We start from the raw sequence: 16,066 nt of genomic DNA on the forward strand, positions 1-16,066 counted from the left end.
ACCAACCCAAAACTTACATGCTTGGATTCACACATCTTCATCAGCTTTTAGTTCAGTTGCTTTAGTTGGCCTTACGGTAAAAATGATGGAAACCACACTTATAATTAAAGCACATATGACAAAAAACAATCAACAGATGAGGTTGAGGAGAAATTATGGAATTACTGTAATTTTCATTTCTAAAGCAAATACCTGCACAAGCCTGAATATGCAGATGAGTCTGAAGTTTAAGTTTACAAAGCTTAAGAAGCTGCTGCACCCAACTGATGGGCAAGAAACACGGCCCCAGCAAACGAGCTATCAGCAGAAACAATGGGAAGGATTATAAAACTCCTTCAAGAAGGTAATTCAACTCAAAAGATGTCGGTTATCCCCAGTCAGCTGTGTAAAAGGGAAACATGCAGGTCGACTAAGGCGGACGTCGAAGCATCAGGAAGGAAAACTCAAAGCAAAATGTCTAAGAATAGAAAATACGAGGCAAAAGAAATGAAAACCATGGACAGAAACAGAAGTCAATGTTTGTGACTGAACTGTAAGAAACAGTTTTTTTTTTTTACATCCAGAGAAGCCAGACGTAAACCATCACTGAAACCTAAAAAGAAGGCTAAAGAGAAGCAGCCATGGACTGTGGATGATTGGATTAAAGGGATAATCAGAGATGAATCACCAATCTATTAGACAAGGAGATGATGCTGGAACTGTAGTTTGGTCCAATGAAACACACAAGTTTCCACAGTCATTGATGATATGGGGTTGATGTCAGGTAACAGATGAGGGGAGATGGCAGTCACTTCCTCTACAGTAAATATACAGCTGAGCTTTAAAGTTAGGAACACTTATTTCATCAATCAAAAGGAGGTTTGGTGATGCTGAGGAATGATGCAGATCATTACAAAACCTCAGGTTAAGACAATAAAACACAGACATTTCTTTATGTTTTTAAAAATTAAACTTGTTTTTAATTTGATGCCAGCAGTTCTTTCCAGAAAGTTGAGACAGGCGCACGTTTACCACCGTGTTTCATTACATCCTGTTTTTATCAACTACTAGGTTTGGTCCAACCTCAGTGAATGAAATGGCACAACTCGAAACACTTGTACAACACGTTAGCAGCTTCCAAAACAACAAGTTGAATCATCAGCAGGGTCTGTTGTAGTGGATAATAATGAGCTTATTGTTAAATAAAGACGCTGCCTCTGAACAAAAACATTCCTTATTTATTAAAGTACAAAAATGATCCCTCTCAGGAGATGCTGCTGTAGCTTTTAAGTGCATTAAGACTTCAAATTTTATTAGTTTTCATGAAGTTTTGTGGGGGTTTTTACACTCAAACAATAGATTTATTCAAGCAAGTAGAGACAAAGCAGACATTTTAGTGTTAAATGTTATTTTTTTTCTCATTTGTCATTCATAGAAAATCATTATTAGTGTCATATAATTAATTGTGTGCAAAATAAAACATGATAACAGCATTACAGATCAGTCTTCAAGTTCTTTAAAGTATCAGTCATCAATAAACTCATCCTGGATTCTTTTATAGACACATCTAGATCGAAGGCCTCAATACGATTGGTACACCTCAGAGTTTAGTTCAAATTTACTAAATCTCAGCTTTGAAATAAGACAAATCCGACCCGTGGATTCCACCGGACATGGTTGCGTGTTCCAGTCTGCCAAGACAAGATCAGCTGGACGCACTCAAAGGAACCACAAAGATAATCCAAAAGGTTTCCGAAATAAAACCCTGTGTGCAGACACTCGATCACATCACTACTCAGCAGAAACTGTGGCACCGGGCTAAAATTCAACAGGTCAGAGGATTTTAACCGTTGAGAGTGAGATGTTCCACAGTTGGAAAAAGGAGTTAATGACGCTACACACAGTTATTTAAATTAACTGCAGGAGTTTGGGGAGTAACTGACGAGATACCATAGAAATACTTGATTTTGTCAGACTGTACGTTCTGAAACGCTACCGGTGTGATGTAAATAAAATAAAAATCCATGTTGCAGCTGGAACACAACACAGTTAATGGAACTCAGGGGTTAGACGGTGTTTGGATGGAGCTGCTCATTCCACAAATCAGTGCCCAGTCCAGTTGTAGGAAGTTAAACCTACAACTGAAACTTAAATCACAAACTAAGCTGTGGCCTCACAGAAACGGGCCTTTTATAGCTCTGTGCTGGTTATGTCACAGAGGTACAGTAGAAGTTACAGAAAAATGTACTTCTATGTGAATAATGCTTGAAGCAGTGTTTTAAATTGCATATACTCATAAACACAGTGTTACTTTGTTCACTACTTACATAATTGAGCATAATTTATAGTGATTTAAAGCCTTTACTAATCTCAGCTTTTTGTTTCTACTTCTTTAACACAACACTACATCACCAGAGGGTTTGAAGGGTCTTATTTAGACTGTGCCTTCGAGGTTGTGGTTCCTAAATTCAGTAGGGCCTCAGGACTCTCACACTCTGCTATTCCTAACCACTTTGTGAGAAGCTGTGGATGTTTATTTGAGGAGCTGACTTGGAGTACAGTGGCCTTCTCTGGATTTTCACCCCTCATCCCGTCAATTAAACGTTAAGGTCCTTGTACACATTCGGCTGTCAGTGAACATCTGTCTCTCGTCTTTTTGGTGTGTAAAGCGACTGTACTGCACTGTTGGACCTATTCAGCTTTTTTTTTTAAACCCCAACCAATTCACTATGTTGGATCGGCCTCAGAGCTGATAGTGACAGATACTAGGGATGCAACGGTACTCGGTAAAATATTGAATCGTTCAGTCCGCTATGCACGGGACAATACACCCTTATGGACCGCGGGTTTTCGGTTTTGCAGTTAATTTTGCTGATGCTTTACAGGCCACAGTGTGCGCCTGGCAAGGCAGGCGAAAAGCCCTCCCTGCAAGACACGATTTAATGTCCAATCACTGTTGTGCCTCCACCCACGCACTCCCTGTCAATCACACTGTTGTAACTGGAGGCGGGTTCAATGTGCAGCTAGCACACGGAGGACGTCTGGGCTAACAGAGTTTAACAGCGAGTAATGTTCCGTTAGTTAGACTCATTTACATTGAGAGGGCAACGTTTGTGTGCTGTGACTAATGGTGCGTTCAAGATATACACGAATGTCGGAATCTCTGAGGTCCAAGTCAGAATTTTTATTTTACAAAAAAGTTGTGTTTAGTAACTGTTAACTTGAAAGAAAAGTGTTATATTATTCAGTACAGTGATATCCAGTGATACTGGCATGTGGACAGTTTTTGCAGACAAGCAAAATAAAGAGAGAATTTTGGGAGGAAAAAAAACTTCTCTTTACGCACAAAACATGTACCAAAACTGAACCAAAACCGTGGCCCAAAAACCAAGGTATGGACCGTACCGTGGGTTACCTGTACCATTGCACCCCTAAGAGATACTGTACTTCTAACTGGCTGTTCAGCTGAGCTGGAGAATCCAAAATATAACCCATTTAAAGTGGTTTCTTGATATTTTAGATCTTTTCCTATTTTCTTCCATAACCAACAGGCGAAGTGTTGCAAACACTGCTTCAGCAACAACGTTCTCACAAACCATATCCTTAAACACGTAAACTTCTACGATGAGTGAACAGCAATTTAAAGACAATAAGCAAACACTACTTTGTTCACCTTTTATTGTTTTTCTTTTATCTCTATAATCTTCAGGTTTTCCTTGTTGAATACCATAAACAGACTACCACTCTCTTCTGTACCAGAGACTCATGCCCAGAAGCAGATGGTACATCCGAATGTAGTTTCTGTGATGCGTTCAAGTGCAACACGTTTTCCCAGATGCTGACTCGAGAAGACACAGCAGGGGGCATTTTGTTGCAGCTGGTGTATAACACTCTTTAGACAACAGCTGATCAGTAGCAGTACGGGTATGAGAAGCTTCGTATTTATTAGCTACATCGAGATTCACCTCTGACTGAAAGGTCTTTGATGAACCTTCATGATGCATTTCCTGACTCCTTAGTGTTGCCTTCACTTTGAGTTTTGGTACATTGTAAATCTGCAGACTCATTCAGCTGACACTCGGCAGAGTGCAGCTTCATGTGTCTCTTCAGATGTCCTGTGACGGTGAAGCACTTCCCACAGACGGAGCAGCTGAATGGTTTCTCCCCTGTGTGGACTCTCATGTGGATCTTCAGGCTTCCCTTCTGGGCACAACTTTTGCCACAGATGTCACAGCTGAATGGCTTCTCTCCTGTGTGGACTCTCATGTGTTTGGTCAGGTCCCCCTTTTCAGCGCAACACTTCCCACAGAAAGGACAGCTATACGGTTTCTCTCCTGTGTGGACTCTCATGTGTTTCTTAAGGTCTGTTTTCTGAGCACAACCTTTGCCACAGACAGAGCAGCTGAAAGGCTTTTCCCCCGTGTGGTACTTCATATGTCTATTGAGGTGTTCCTTTACATGAAAACTTTTATTGCACACAGAGCAGGTAAAAGGTTTCTCCCCTGTGTGGATCCTCATGTGCCTGGTCATGTTTCCCCTCCCGCTGAAATTCTTCCCACAGAACAAGCAGCTATACGGCTGCTCTCCAGTGTGACATCTCATGTGAGCTGTTAACGATCCGCTGTCTTTAAACGATTTATCACAGTCTGTACAAGGGAAAGGTCTCTCACCTGTGTGGTCCCGTATGTGTCTATTCAAATTTCCCTTAAGGCTAAATCTTTTACCACAATATGAACACGGAAAGGGTCGGTCCTTCACCGAAGATCCAGTGTCACTCTCAGGAACGTCACTGCTGTTTTTAATATCCTCCACACCTGACTGAGGTTCATTTGTTTGTGGAAAATCAAAGTCGCTCTCATCTGTTTCAGCAGAGTCAGGAGAGTTGTCTTCACTCACTGGCTGTAAAAGTGAATATGGGTCAGAGATCCTGGCTTGTTCTGATCCTCCCACAGAGTCAATCCTCAGCTCGGCCTGGCCACGATGAAGCTGTGAGGACTGGGGTTTCTCTTCGTCATCTTCACTCTTCACGGGGACGGGACTGAATGTGAATTTTGTGATATTGTTATCCTGCAGGTTTTGAAGCTGGTCTCCCTCCTGACTGGTCCAGATTTCCTCCTGCTCCTCCTTAATCTGTGGGGCCTCTGGGTCCACCTGGACCAGACTGGAGCTTTTCTCCTGCTGGATTTCTGCAGAATAAAATAATAAAGATTTTTTTCCACTTTAAATCAACAACATGTTATGTTAGTATACCAGTGACTCTAACAGTGAATACATTTCTATAAAGGAACCAAAGACACTTCTGATCAGTTTGTCCAAACAAGTAATTGTGTCTTTAATATGGACGGAAAGATAACAGCAGTTTTTTTGGTTTGAAGAATCTGTACTGCTGGGCTATTATATACAGCTGTATTATGTTTATGTTTATTATGTATTATGTATAAGCACATGTCATCTACTAATTAGTTGGAAGTTTGCTTGAACCAGGCAAATCATAATAGATTTCATAACAAAAAAGCCAAAGAGAAGAAAAAGACTAAATGAACTAGACAATCTTAATTTAAATTTTTAATTTCACTTCCTCAAATCAAATCTTAGATCATTATAACAAAATTCTTAATTCATGTAGTTGACTGAACCAGTATTTACAAGTTATGATAAATTAGGTAAATTTCTGACACAGAAACTGACAGATTGTGCCAATAAATGGTTTATTCCTGCAACTATCAACACTTATTAGGAGCAGGGCAACATAAATTGCATTTTGAAGTTAGGGTTGTTGAGGTTCAGACTTTTCCAGTCAGAGATCTAATTTTGGAAAATCTGACTTCCGAGTTCACTTTGAACACACCATCACTACTGGGGAAGTAAGCCGTAATGACAGTCCCTCAGTCTGAAGCTTAAAGGGGTTGTGTTCAAGTAATCATTTCTATTCATTATTAATGACTTTTCATTCTAATAGAGCTACACAAATCATCTAATGAATATTCCAGTATTTCTTGCAATATACACTGCCAGTGTATCACTGTCATTATTACTTAGCAACCCAGTAATTCCCAGAACTTGATTCATTGCTCTAATAGTCAGTAAGTGTTTTTTAATAAATTAACAGCTGAGACTTAGTTTCCTGTGACTGTAACCAGACACATTTTAAAAGTAAAAAATTACTCTAAATAATTCTCTCAAGAAATTGACCAAGTGGTTTTAACTTGTTGCGGTTTCTTTAAAAGTATGTCGAAACTACAGCTCCCATGAGACTTTGCAGCGTTGAACTGTCCAAGACCCATGTCTGTTTTGTTTATAGTCACTCTGCACAATTATTCTTTGTGGTTATGTTTTTTTTTTAAAAACAACAACTGAGGTTTCATATGTTATCTGCTTTATACATTTTTATTTCCGACTACCGGATTAAAACTTCATAAAAATAGCTTCAGTTCAGTTAAACTCTGCATCTCTTTGGGGCTGATGCTAGCTGACGTTAGCGTATGTGGATGCAGTGCGCGGAGACCGACCTGCTTTTGGCAGCCTGACTTCGGGCTTCAGTATGGTGTCCAGCAGCCTCTCCTGGCGGTGGATCTCCCGCTCAGACCACTGCAATCTGTTCTCGTACTCCACCACGGCTTTTTCAAACAGACAGAAGATTTCCTCCGCAGCCGCGGTTAGCCGCTCGGTGAGCAGCGCTCTCAGCGCCTGGAGTTCGGCCGCTTCTTCTCTTGTTTGCAGCAGCTGCAGGACGTCTTCTGCGGCGGTGCTGAGCCGCTCATGTACCGACACCCGCAGCAGCTGCACGGCGCACATTCTGTGGCGGTTTCAGCACTTTGAGCCCCCAGAACAAAGAGAGGCTGTGGGGAGGTAAACACACTCCCAGTTCCGCGTCAGCGACGCTTCACTTTACGGAGAGCGCAGCGGAGGGAACAAACAGCGCTCTCTGCTGGACCGGTAGGAGAATAACAAGCTATTTTTATGGCATTATTATTGATGTGCTGCGTTTACTTCTTTAACTCTCTTTTGGCTATATGACGACATCAAAAGACGTCACTTTAATTTGTTAGAAATTGTACATTATTGAATATTGGATGATAATAAGCTAAATTAATATTGGCAAAGTCAGCTATTGACAGTAACTTAACACAGCACACTTACTCACAGCTGCATAAATTCTGTTGTGACACGGTCTTTATGCAGCTGTGAAAAAAGCCAATTGTCCAAGCAAATGCAATAGGTTTGGGGTGTTTTATTCATCCATTCCCAGCAAGAAAACAAAGAACAAACCCTCCTGTTGCTTTTCTTGCTCTGGTAGAAAAATAATAATAAAACAAAACATACGCCCACACATGATGTAAACCTGAATACCTATTCGTACAGGCGGGTTAGATACATAATAGCTCCAACAGGCCCTTTTCAACATTTTTAGAAGAAAATGATGTGATGTTTTTAACTGCATTACATTATTATTACAGATTTAGTAACATTATACGAAAGGATCAAACTTACTGATGCATACTTAATACTAATATAGTCGGTATTTATGCTTGATATGCTTGGCTGCATGAATTGATGAATGCGAAAAGGTTAATTACCATACAGGTTTTATTAATGTTAGGGTAAGGTATATAAAACACTTCACAGCTTTGTAAGCTTGTGAATCCCCGTTTTTCGCTAAACAAGTTACAACTAACTTAGATGATCAAATATATTCTATAATCAATTTGTTTAAAAAAAAACTTTATCCTAGATGGTTTTGAGTAATTATTCATTCAAAATATATATTTTTCATAATAATAATAATTTAAGAAAGTAAATAATCATTACCTGTTGCCAGGATACCGTTGTCCCCTCAACGTTGCTAGGATACAACAAACCGCGTCGCCATTCCTGTTTAGCTTTGTTGGACACAGTTTGACACCGATTACAATTCCAGTTTGCATTGACTCCGTTTAACGAACTTCGGTGATTTCACGGTGAGCGCCGCCAGCATGGAGATCGTCCATGTTTACACGAAGCTCCGCAGCGAGTTTGGCCGCCAGTGTTTCTTTTCTGACCGGTCTGAGGAGCTGCTGGTGGACATTTCCCCGGACCCGAGCCTGGCCCTTCAGTTCATCGAGAAAACCCACAGAGACCTGGCCGTTCAAACCCACCGGGAGATGTCGGAACACCAGGTAAGTTTAAATGTTGCTGCCTCACTTTGTCCCTTAAAGTTACCAACGACTTTTTCCCATTTATTTGTTTGCTTCACTTTCAGTATTTCAAGTTTGTTCAAGACTTTGGCAAGTCAGTTTGGCAAGACTTCCTGTGACACAAAAGTTTTGAGGATCAGAAGTTAAAGTCGCAGATTGTCATAGCTGTCACAAACTGTGTATTCACCTTATTAAAACAGTAAAGGACAGAATAAATACTGCTTACGTCGATTAAAGCACACAATTTTCAGAAGATATACTGTGAGATATAGAACGACAACTGCTGATATAAACAAACATGACTTTTTAAGCAAATATGTCAAATATTAATTTGTTCCAGCTTCTACGGATCTGAGAATTGGTTTATTTGTTCACACACTGTTGGTGCTGTAAACTTAATTTTGTACTGTGGGAAGCTTTAGCACATATTTTACTGTTTTCTCACTATTCAGTGACACAATTAATAATCAACCAACTGATATGATAATTACAAGTTCTAGTCAGTTTCTAATCTTGAGTTTGGTCATTGGTTTGAGGATCCTAGCTGTAAGGGATGTATGTAGGGCATATGATAGGCTGATGACATGTAAACACTCATTTCAGGTAAACACAGAGCGCTTCGAGTCCAGCAGCTGTGGGATAAACCACGTGGAGGGGGGATGGCCCAAAGACATCAACCCTAATGAGATGGAGCAAACCATCCGCTTCAGGAAGAAGGTGGAAAAGGACGAGGGCTACACCAACAGCATCCTGCAGCTGGGCACCGTAAGATCCATGTCAATCCACCTCACCTCAGCCCACAATAAACTTAGTAAAAAAGTTTCATTCAGAGCTTTTCTCTGATTACTTTCACACATGCCACTTTCCTACATTTCCCAGAAAGCCCTCAACCCCCAGCAAAGGGTTGACTACGTTGTCTTAGATCAAATCTGTTCTTTTAATGATAGAGGTAATAAGGGCTGCCCTGACCAAAACCGTTGTGATGTCAGCATGTGCTGTGTGATGTCATCGTATGGTTCAGGTCATGGAGCATTGCATCTGCCAGAACAATGCCATAGATATCTACGAGCAGTACTTTGAGGATGAGGAGGATGCGGAGGAAAGTCAGGAGCCACCGTCTGCCAAGACCATCAACATCTTCAGGTACAGCTGACACTGAGCTGATCAGTAGGCTTATTGATCACTGACTGATGACTGGCATCACTCCCTTTTTCTTGCAGAGATCCGAACGAGGTGAAACGTACCGTCACCGGTCTGTCATGGCATCCTGATGGAGGCAGGAAGCTGGCCGCTGCTTACTCCTGCCTGGAGTTTCAGAAGACCTCCAGAGACATGTGCCTGGACTCCTACATCTGGGACGTTGGTGGGTCAGACTGAAGATTTGATTAAAACCACCTCGGAGCCCAGTCTGTTCACTAGTGAATGTTTTAATTTTCAGAGAACCCAAACCGCCCGGAGATGACTCTGAAACCGGTGTCTCTGCTTGTCTGTCTGGACTACAACCCAAAAGACTCCCACACTCTTGTTGGAGGCAGTTACAACGGACAGATTGGTGGGTTTAGGTCTAGACTCCCTGACACACTGGTGAGGTTCTGTCTGTGACCGGGTTTTTTTATTCACATGCGGCTATACTTGTTTAGTTTACTGGGACACCCGTAGAGGCAGCCAGCCTGTGGAGTATTCCTCTTTGGAGCATAGTCACAGAGACCCGGTCTACAAGATCATTTGGCTGCAGTCCAAGACCGGGACAGACGCCTTCTCTGCCTCTACTGACGGACAGGTAGGCATGACAGAAAGATAAAATGATGTCATACAGGTAGATCGTTGGCAGACAGACTCTTGACGGAGAGACAGATTGGCAGATTGATCGATGATGGACAGATCTTTATTAGAATGATAAACTTTTGCAATAACCATTTCTCCCTCTCCTTCAGGTTCTGTGGTGGGATGTCCGCAAGTTGAGCGAGCCCACAGAGCGTATGGTTCTGGACCCAGGCCGGGAGGGGAACCTAGACCGAGCTTTAGGAGCCGTCTCTCTGGAGTTTGAGGCCACCATGGTGAGAGTTGGTCTGCCTCTGCGCTTCCCAGCAGCACACACTGTTGGTTTGTCTCCGTTCTGAACTAAAGTTGAGAGTCTTGAGCCACATTTAATTTTAGTGTCTTTCTCTGCATAAAGCCTAAAAACTGAACTTAGTCCTCCATCTTTCAGAGGATTTGATTTGTGGCTCCTCGTTTTTGTGTAAAAGCCACAGTGTATATAGTTAACGTCCGGGGATATATGACGCTATATGGTCGTTATACACGTTATACATGTTATATAGGGCATTATCCACCATATAGACAACAGTTATATAGTGTCCACATTTATTTTATTCATCTGCCACCTTTTCACCTGTTGAAAAGGATGGGTCTTTACTTTGACCTAAAGTATTTGAGTCTACAGCTGTTTGGCTGATATTGATTTGCCCTGAATCTACTGTAAGGTTGAGGTCACTGAGTCTGGTCATTTTCTGATATGAAAAGAAAACTAATTGCATTGAGCTTCTTGGCTGTAATTTTGTCTCCGCTCCTGCTGTCTTAAGCCTCAGTGTGTCTCTGTCCACGATGTCTCTCCAGCCAACTAAGTTCATGGTGGGGACAGAGCAGGGCCTGATCGTCTCCTGTAATAGGAAGGCAAAGACTCCAGCTGAGAAGATTGTTTGTACATATGACGGCCACCACGGGCCCATCTATGCCCTGCAGAGGAATCCTTTCTTCCCCAAAAACTTCCTCACTGTGGGGGACTGGACAGCTCGCATCTGGTCTGAGGATATCAAGGAGTCCTCCATCATGTGGACCAAGTACGATTCATGTTATTACACTGGTGGAAGGTGTCGACTTGATGTTTTTAAGTATAGAATTTAAATATGAAAAACAATATTTCCAGATGGTGCATATTATGCCTGATGGGTCCTCCTTTTGCACCTGTCTTGTGTACCTGATTTCTCATTTCTTCATTATTTATTCTAACTGCCATGTTTAATTTTACTCCATCCTGTTTATTCTAACTTCAATATTTGCTGGTTTTCTCCTCATGTATTGTGTTGTCTTTTCTCTTTCTATTCACCATAAAGCTTCTAGTCTTCTTCCTATCCAGACCAACGTCCTCCTCATGTAACTTTACACCCAGGTTTTATCCCGTATGATATTGCATTCCAGGTACCAGATGTCACACCTGATGGATGCCTGCTGGAGTCCAGTCAGGCCCTCCGTCTTTTTCACAGTGAAGATGGACGGCATGCTGGACGTGTGGGACATCCTGTTCAAGCAAAGCGACCCCACACTGAGCCTCAAGGTATTTTGAGCTCACCTGTAAACCAGAAACTGTCCAGTACAGTCAGTCCGCTTACTCTTGTTGTTCTTCTCAGGTGTGTGACAAAGCTCTGTACAGCCTCCGTGTGCAGGATAACGGGCGCCTGGTGGCATGCGGCTCAGAGCATGGTGAAGCCACGCTGCTGGAGATCTGCTCGGGACTATCGACCCTGCAGAAGAACGAGAAAGGTCTACTGGCTGCTGTAAGACAACTGCTGATTTGAGATCTGATTTAATGATAAGAAGAATGTTCTGTCATCTTTCGTTGCCATGAGTATTTGCTCAAATACATGTGGAACAAAAATAGATCCAGATGGAACATCTTTGCTGACATTTAAAAGTAGAGCTCTAGTAATTTATATAATAGTTAAACAACTAAAGATGATATAAAAAAGACCCGTTAAAATATGAGCACAGTAGTTTCAAACTAACTGACATAGCTCAGTTCAGCCAATGAGGCAACCACCGAAGGTGGTCATGAAAAGCCTTGTGTTTGATAGTTGAGTTAATTTTAATGTCCACATGATTCACTCAGCTGTTAAGAAAATTGAAGAGTGGTTGGAAGATGATTTCTTAAAAACTTAAATTTCACATATTTGTGGTTCACAGTTCCAAATACTTCCAAACAGCTGCATTTGGATAATAAGAACTTATAATATGGTCATTAGCAGCTTTTCTGAGATGGAAACAAACTGTAAATGCTGCCTTCTACAGACCAGGGGGAGAATGAATGGTTTCTGAATGGTCTGCAGATGTTTGAGCGAGAGACGAAGCGAGAGAAGATCCTGGAGGCCCGACAGAGGGAGATCCGACTGAAGGAGAGGAGTCGCTCTGAACAGAGCAAAGAGGAAGAGGCCGGGCGGGAAGAGGGAGAAGAAGACCCCGAGCTGCTCATCGCCAGAGCTGAGAGCGACTTCTACAACCTGGTGGAGATGGAGCTGAGGAGGAGGGAGAAGAGGGAGGATGCACAGCGGGTGAGGACGAAGGAGAGGAGTGGAGTGCCTTCAACTCATGACTGCTTCGTTCATCTTGCACCGGTGTGGTGAACGCATGATATCTGTTTTTTAATCAGTGTTGTTTGGGTTTTTTTCCAGGAAAAAGACACCTGTGAGGAAAAAGAAATGAAGGACAGAGTAGAAAATGGTGAAACTGGAGTGTCTCAGTGAAAAAAGATCATGTTTCTGTCTGCTATCATATTTATTTTCTCTGTTCCATTTGAAAGTTTTAACAGTTCCCTGAATATTCATCAGTTTTCACATGTTTTTGCACAAATTAGCTTCAGTTCAATAAACTATCCAAACTGGATCCGGTTTGTTCATGTTTGGTCTAAGATCCATAAGATAAACATTCTCCTGGGACATCTGATATGAAACACATGACACTCTTACATTTTCTCATTCTTCTCATTACTGATATCAAAGTAGCTGATGTGTAGTGGATTGCACTATCCTGAACTCTTCCTAAAATGTGAATGCTATAGGATCCACTGAAAATGTATAGCCGTGTAATTGTCAGGTGAGATCTGAGCGTTCTTCTCAGCTCTTTTTGCTACTTGGTTAGCTGTTGTTTTGTTAAAACAGCTGTGAATTGCTTCGTCATAAGTTTTAGACAGGAAATGTGTCTTTATCATGTAATTATGATGAAATGCAAGACAGAAATACCTACAAACATTTTATACAGTCAACATTTCCAAAGGTATAGCCTGTTTTCTGTTAATGTGAAATATAAAGACATAATAAGGATCTAGATAAAGTCATACTGATTCCACATTTCTATTAGCGTAACTGTGAACAGTTGCTAACATTTGCAACTGAAACAACTTTAATAAGAAGAAAGTGATGTCCTCCGTGTGTGCTACTGCAGGCCTTTGTATCTGATTATTATCTGTTTAGCCACAGAATCATTTAAGCTTCTATTGACAGTTTAGAGAATGTTAAATATTAACAGGGGATTTGCAATCAGTTTGACGCTAATTCCTGTTATAAAGTTTGTAGTCATGCTGCTATTTTGTCCAAGTGTCTCCAATCGTTCAGTTGAAGGATCAGAGTTAATATTATACTATTAATAGACATAGTGTGTTCTATCCGGGCAAATGAACATTATAGACTAATTCAAATATTTGGAGTCACTTTCTCTAAATTATGTTTGGCCTTAAGCTCAGATATCCCTTCAAATGGTAAATTAGTTTTTTCTACTTTATTTTTTATCCTAGAACAAGAAGTTGATTTTAGACATTGGTACATATATTGCATTTTGATAAAATAATTACAGATATTTACTTATTTTTGCAAAAGCTCTCTGGAGGACAAAGTAGAAAAGTCCCTCAGTTATGTGCTTTTATTTTGAATGACCCAGGAAGTCCCCTTGTTTACATGGGAACCCGGACAATACGCATCGTTAGCCCTGTAACTAGCCGCAGCCAGTTGTCTGTGCAGTTTCCTCTCGGTTCTGACCGCGTGGTGCTCCCTCCCCGCACGTAAACATGTCTCGAGTCCAGAAGATGCGGATGTTCGTCAGTCAGCGGCTGAACGCGGCGGTCGAAGAGATTCTCGCGGCTTTTGAAAAAGCCATAGAGAAATATGATCAGGAGGCGGCTCGGAGTCAGGAGGTGATCTCCCGCCAGCATGCGTTGCTCTGCACCCTCCATAAACCGATGATGGATTTGCCGTCCGCAGGTGAGCAACACCCGGAAGTCCTGAAGTGGACGGGAATATATATGTCTGCAGGTTTCAGGTCCGGGTTGGAGCTCATTTACTTTCAGGTGCAATCTCATAAAAGTCAGAAAGATTTGGTGTTCAGACCCTTTGAGACAGTATTTCCCAACCCTGGTCCTGCAGCCCTGCATGATTCCCATGTTTCCATGCTCCAACACTGAGTTCCGGTCTTTGTTTGAGGACTATCTTCTGTTTGTGCTGAGGGGTAAACTGAATGATGTGGAAAATGGCAGCATATATGATGACTTATTTGAAAAACGTAATCTTATTTATAAATCTAAAAATAAAAGCCAGCTTTTTACGATTTAACACAATTAAGAGTAAATCCAGTCTTCCTAAACAATAAATTTAGCTAAAGAGGGAGTGAGGGGGTCAGAACTATTGATAAACTGTTGTGGTGTGCTCTATGTGGAGCTACTGTTTTTTTTTTTTTTTTTGTTCATATAAAAGCATTAAACTATTATTTCTTGTATGTTTCTGATGATTTGCATGTTTGCTTCCTCACTGCAGACCAGATCTCTTCAGTGATTGGGTAAATTATGGAAATAAAATGGGGTTTAATCTATGTCGAGTACTCAAAGTTAATTATGTGTTTGTGTTTTTGAGCAGACGTCTTAACGCAGCAGCTGCTGCTGAATCAAGAACAGGTCGCTCTCAACCACAAAGACCAGAACCCGGAGCAGGACGTGGTTCCAAAGACTTTGTGTGTTGAAGAGAAACAGCAGGAGGAGCAGATCTTACACCTGGATGAGGCTGAGATCATCAAGTTCACCTACAATTCCAGGCTTGCAGCAAAGCCATGCAACGACCTTCATCTGTCGGCTGAACCAGGACCAGTGAGTCCATATCAAGATGTTCCACTGGTGTTGTCGTCTGAGACTGAAGACAGCGAAGACTACAGCAAAGACTCTGCCGGATCGAGACCCGCTTCAGACAAGCCGCCGGTGCTTGGTAGACCAAAAGGCTTCAGCTGCTGGGTCTGCAGCCGCACCTTTAAGGCTCGCAGATTTTTGTTGAGACATGTCAAAGCTCACCTGCCGGAGGCGAAGCAGGTCTGTGGTCTGTGTGGCGAAGAGTTCGAGGCTGCTGAGGGCCTGACTCTTCACCTCCAGACGCACTGCAGTAAAAGGAAGCAGCGAATCCAGGCCAGGACCCAGAGCAGGGACAGGCGGCTTCGGCAGCGCTCCGGTCTCAACAAAAACACCAAAGTCCCGGAAACTCAGAAACCAAAAAATTGTAACGACTGTGGCAGGACTCTCCTAAAGAGGAGGCACCGGTGCCTGGCCCGAAGGAAAGACCACGACCAGGAGAATCCAGGACGACTGAGAAAAAGGAAGAGGAAAGCTTGAAGGATGAGTTTGACCAACAGTTCATTGTGGTTATAAAATGAAACTACAAATCTGCTATTATTTGTTTCTATGGTAACATCTTCTTTGTTTAAAGAAAATATTTCTCACTTTTCTCTTTACTTAGTGTAACCCAGGTTACTAGCTCCTTATTTGAAGTCCAGTTTATCAGTTAATTGATTAGGTGAATAAATGAATAAATTCATATTGTTTTATGTGACAGATAAATAGTTGGTTTTAAATGATCTTACACAAATTGTAAAAATATGATTTATGATTTAAAATCTTAAATGTGTCAAATAAAGATCTGAATATACACAGGTTATTTATATCTGTTTAAAAATAGTATTTTGTTTATTCGAGTGTGGCAACTGTGCCTTTCTCAGAATGTACAAGATTCGGGTGACATGAGGAGTTCACATAATGTAACGTAGCCAATCAGACGCCACCAAGGTTTACGTGCGGCTGCTTTTTGGTCGGACCAACATCGAGGTGGCTGTGT

The 16,066-nt window shown here is 41.7% G+C and overlaps 3 protein-coding genes across 4 annotated transcripts; 2 read left to right on the plus strand and 1 right to left on the minus strand.

The window, feature by feature from the left end:
* Positions 1–964: 964 nt before the first annotated feature.
* Positions 965–6,907, minus strand: LOC140275222 (uncharacterized). Its single transcript, XM_072370637.1, has 2 exons — positions 6,489–6,907; positions 965–5,165 (listed from the first exon to the last, which is right to left on the minus strand). Exons 1-2 carry the CDS (start codon positions 6,772–6,774, stop codon positions 3,973–3,975), a joined length of 1,479 nt encoding a protein of 492 aa, XP_072226738.1. The 5' UTR covers positions 6,775–6,907; the 3' UTR covers positions 965–3,972.
* An 829-nt stretch (positions 6,908–7,736) lies between these two features.
* dnai2b (dynein, axonemal, intermediate chain 2b) lies at positions 7,737–12,762 on the plus strand. Its single transcript, XM_072370632.1, has 12 exons — positions 7,737–8,135; positions 8,757–8,918; positions 9,175–9,296; positions 9,374–9,516; positions 9,592–9,705; positions 9,794–9,933; positions 10,088–10,210; positions 10,770–10,993; positions 11,352–11,487; positions 11,561–11,707; positions 12,257–12,478; positions 12,599–12,762. Exons 1-12 carry the CDS (start codon positions 7,953–7,955, stop codon positions 12,668–12,670), a joined length of 1,788 nt encoding a protein of 595 aa, XP_072226733.1. The 5' UTR covers positions 7,737–7,952; the 3' UTR covers positions 12,671–12,762.
* Positions 12,763–13,899: 1,137 nt separating this feature from the next.
* LOC140275227 (uncharacterized) lies at positions 13,900–15,793 on the plus strand. Of its 2 annotated transcripts, none has more exons than XM_072370642.1 (2): positions 13,900–14,179; positions 14,825–15,793. In XM_072370642.1, the coding sequence occupies exons 1-2, from the start codon at positions 13,987–13,989 to the stop codon at positions 15,565–15,567; spliced, it is 936 nt and encodes a 311-aa protein (XP_072226743.1). In that variant the 5' UTR covers positions 13,900–13,986; the 3' UTR covers positions 15,568–15,793. The 2 variants fall into 2 exon arrangements, with proteins under 2 accessions (XP_072226743.1, XP_072226744.1); XM_072370643.1 differs by having other exon boundaries at positions 14,828–15,793.
* The last annotated feature ends 273 nt before the right edge of the window (positions 15,794–16,066 follow it).

The sequence above is a fragment of the Leuresthes tenuis genome, unplaced genomic scaffold (genome assembly GCF_036924035.1).
Source record: "Leuresthes tenuis unplaced genomic scaffold, fLeuTen1.0.hap1 SCAF_18, whole genome shotgun sequence".
Taxonomy (NCBI): Eukaryota; Metazoa; Chordata; class Actinopteri; order Atheriniformes; family Atherinopsidae; genus Leuresthes; species Leuresthes tenuis.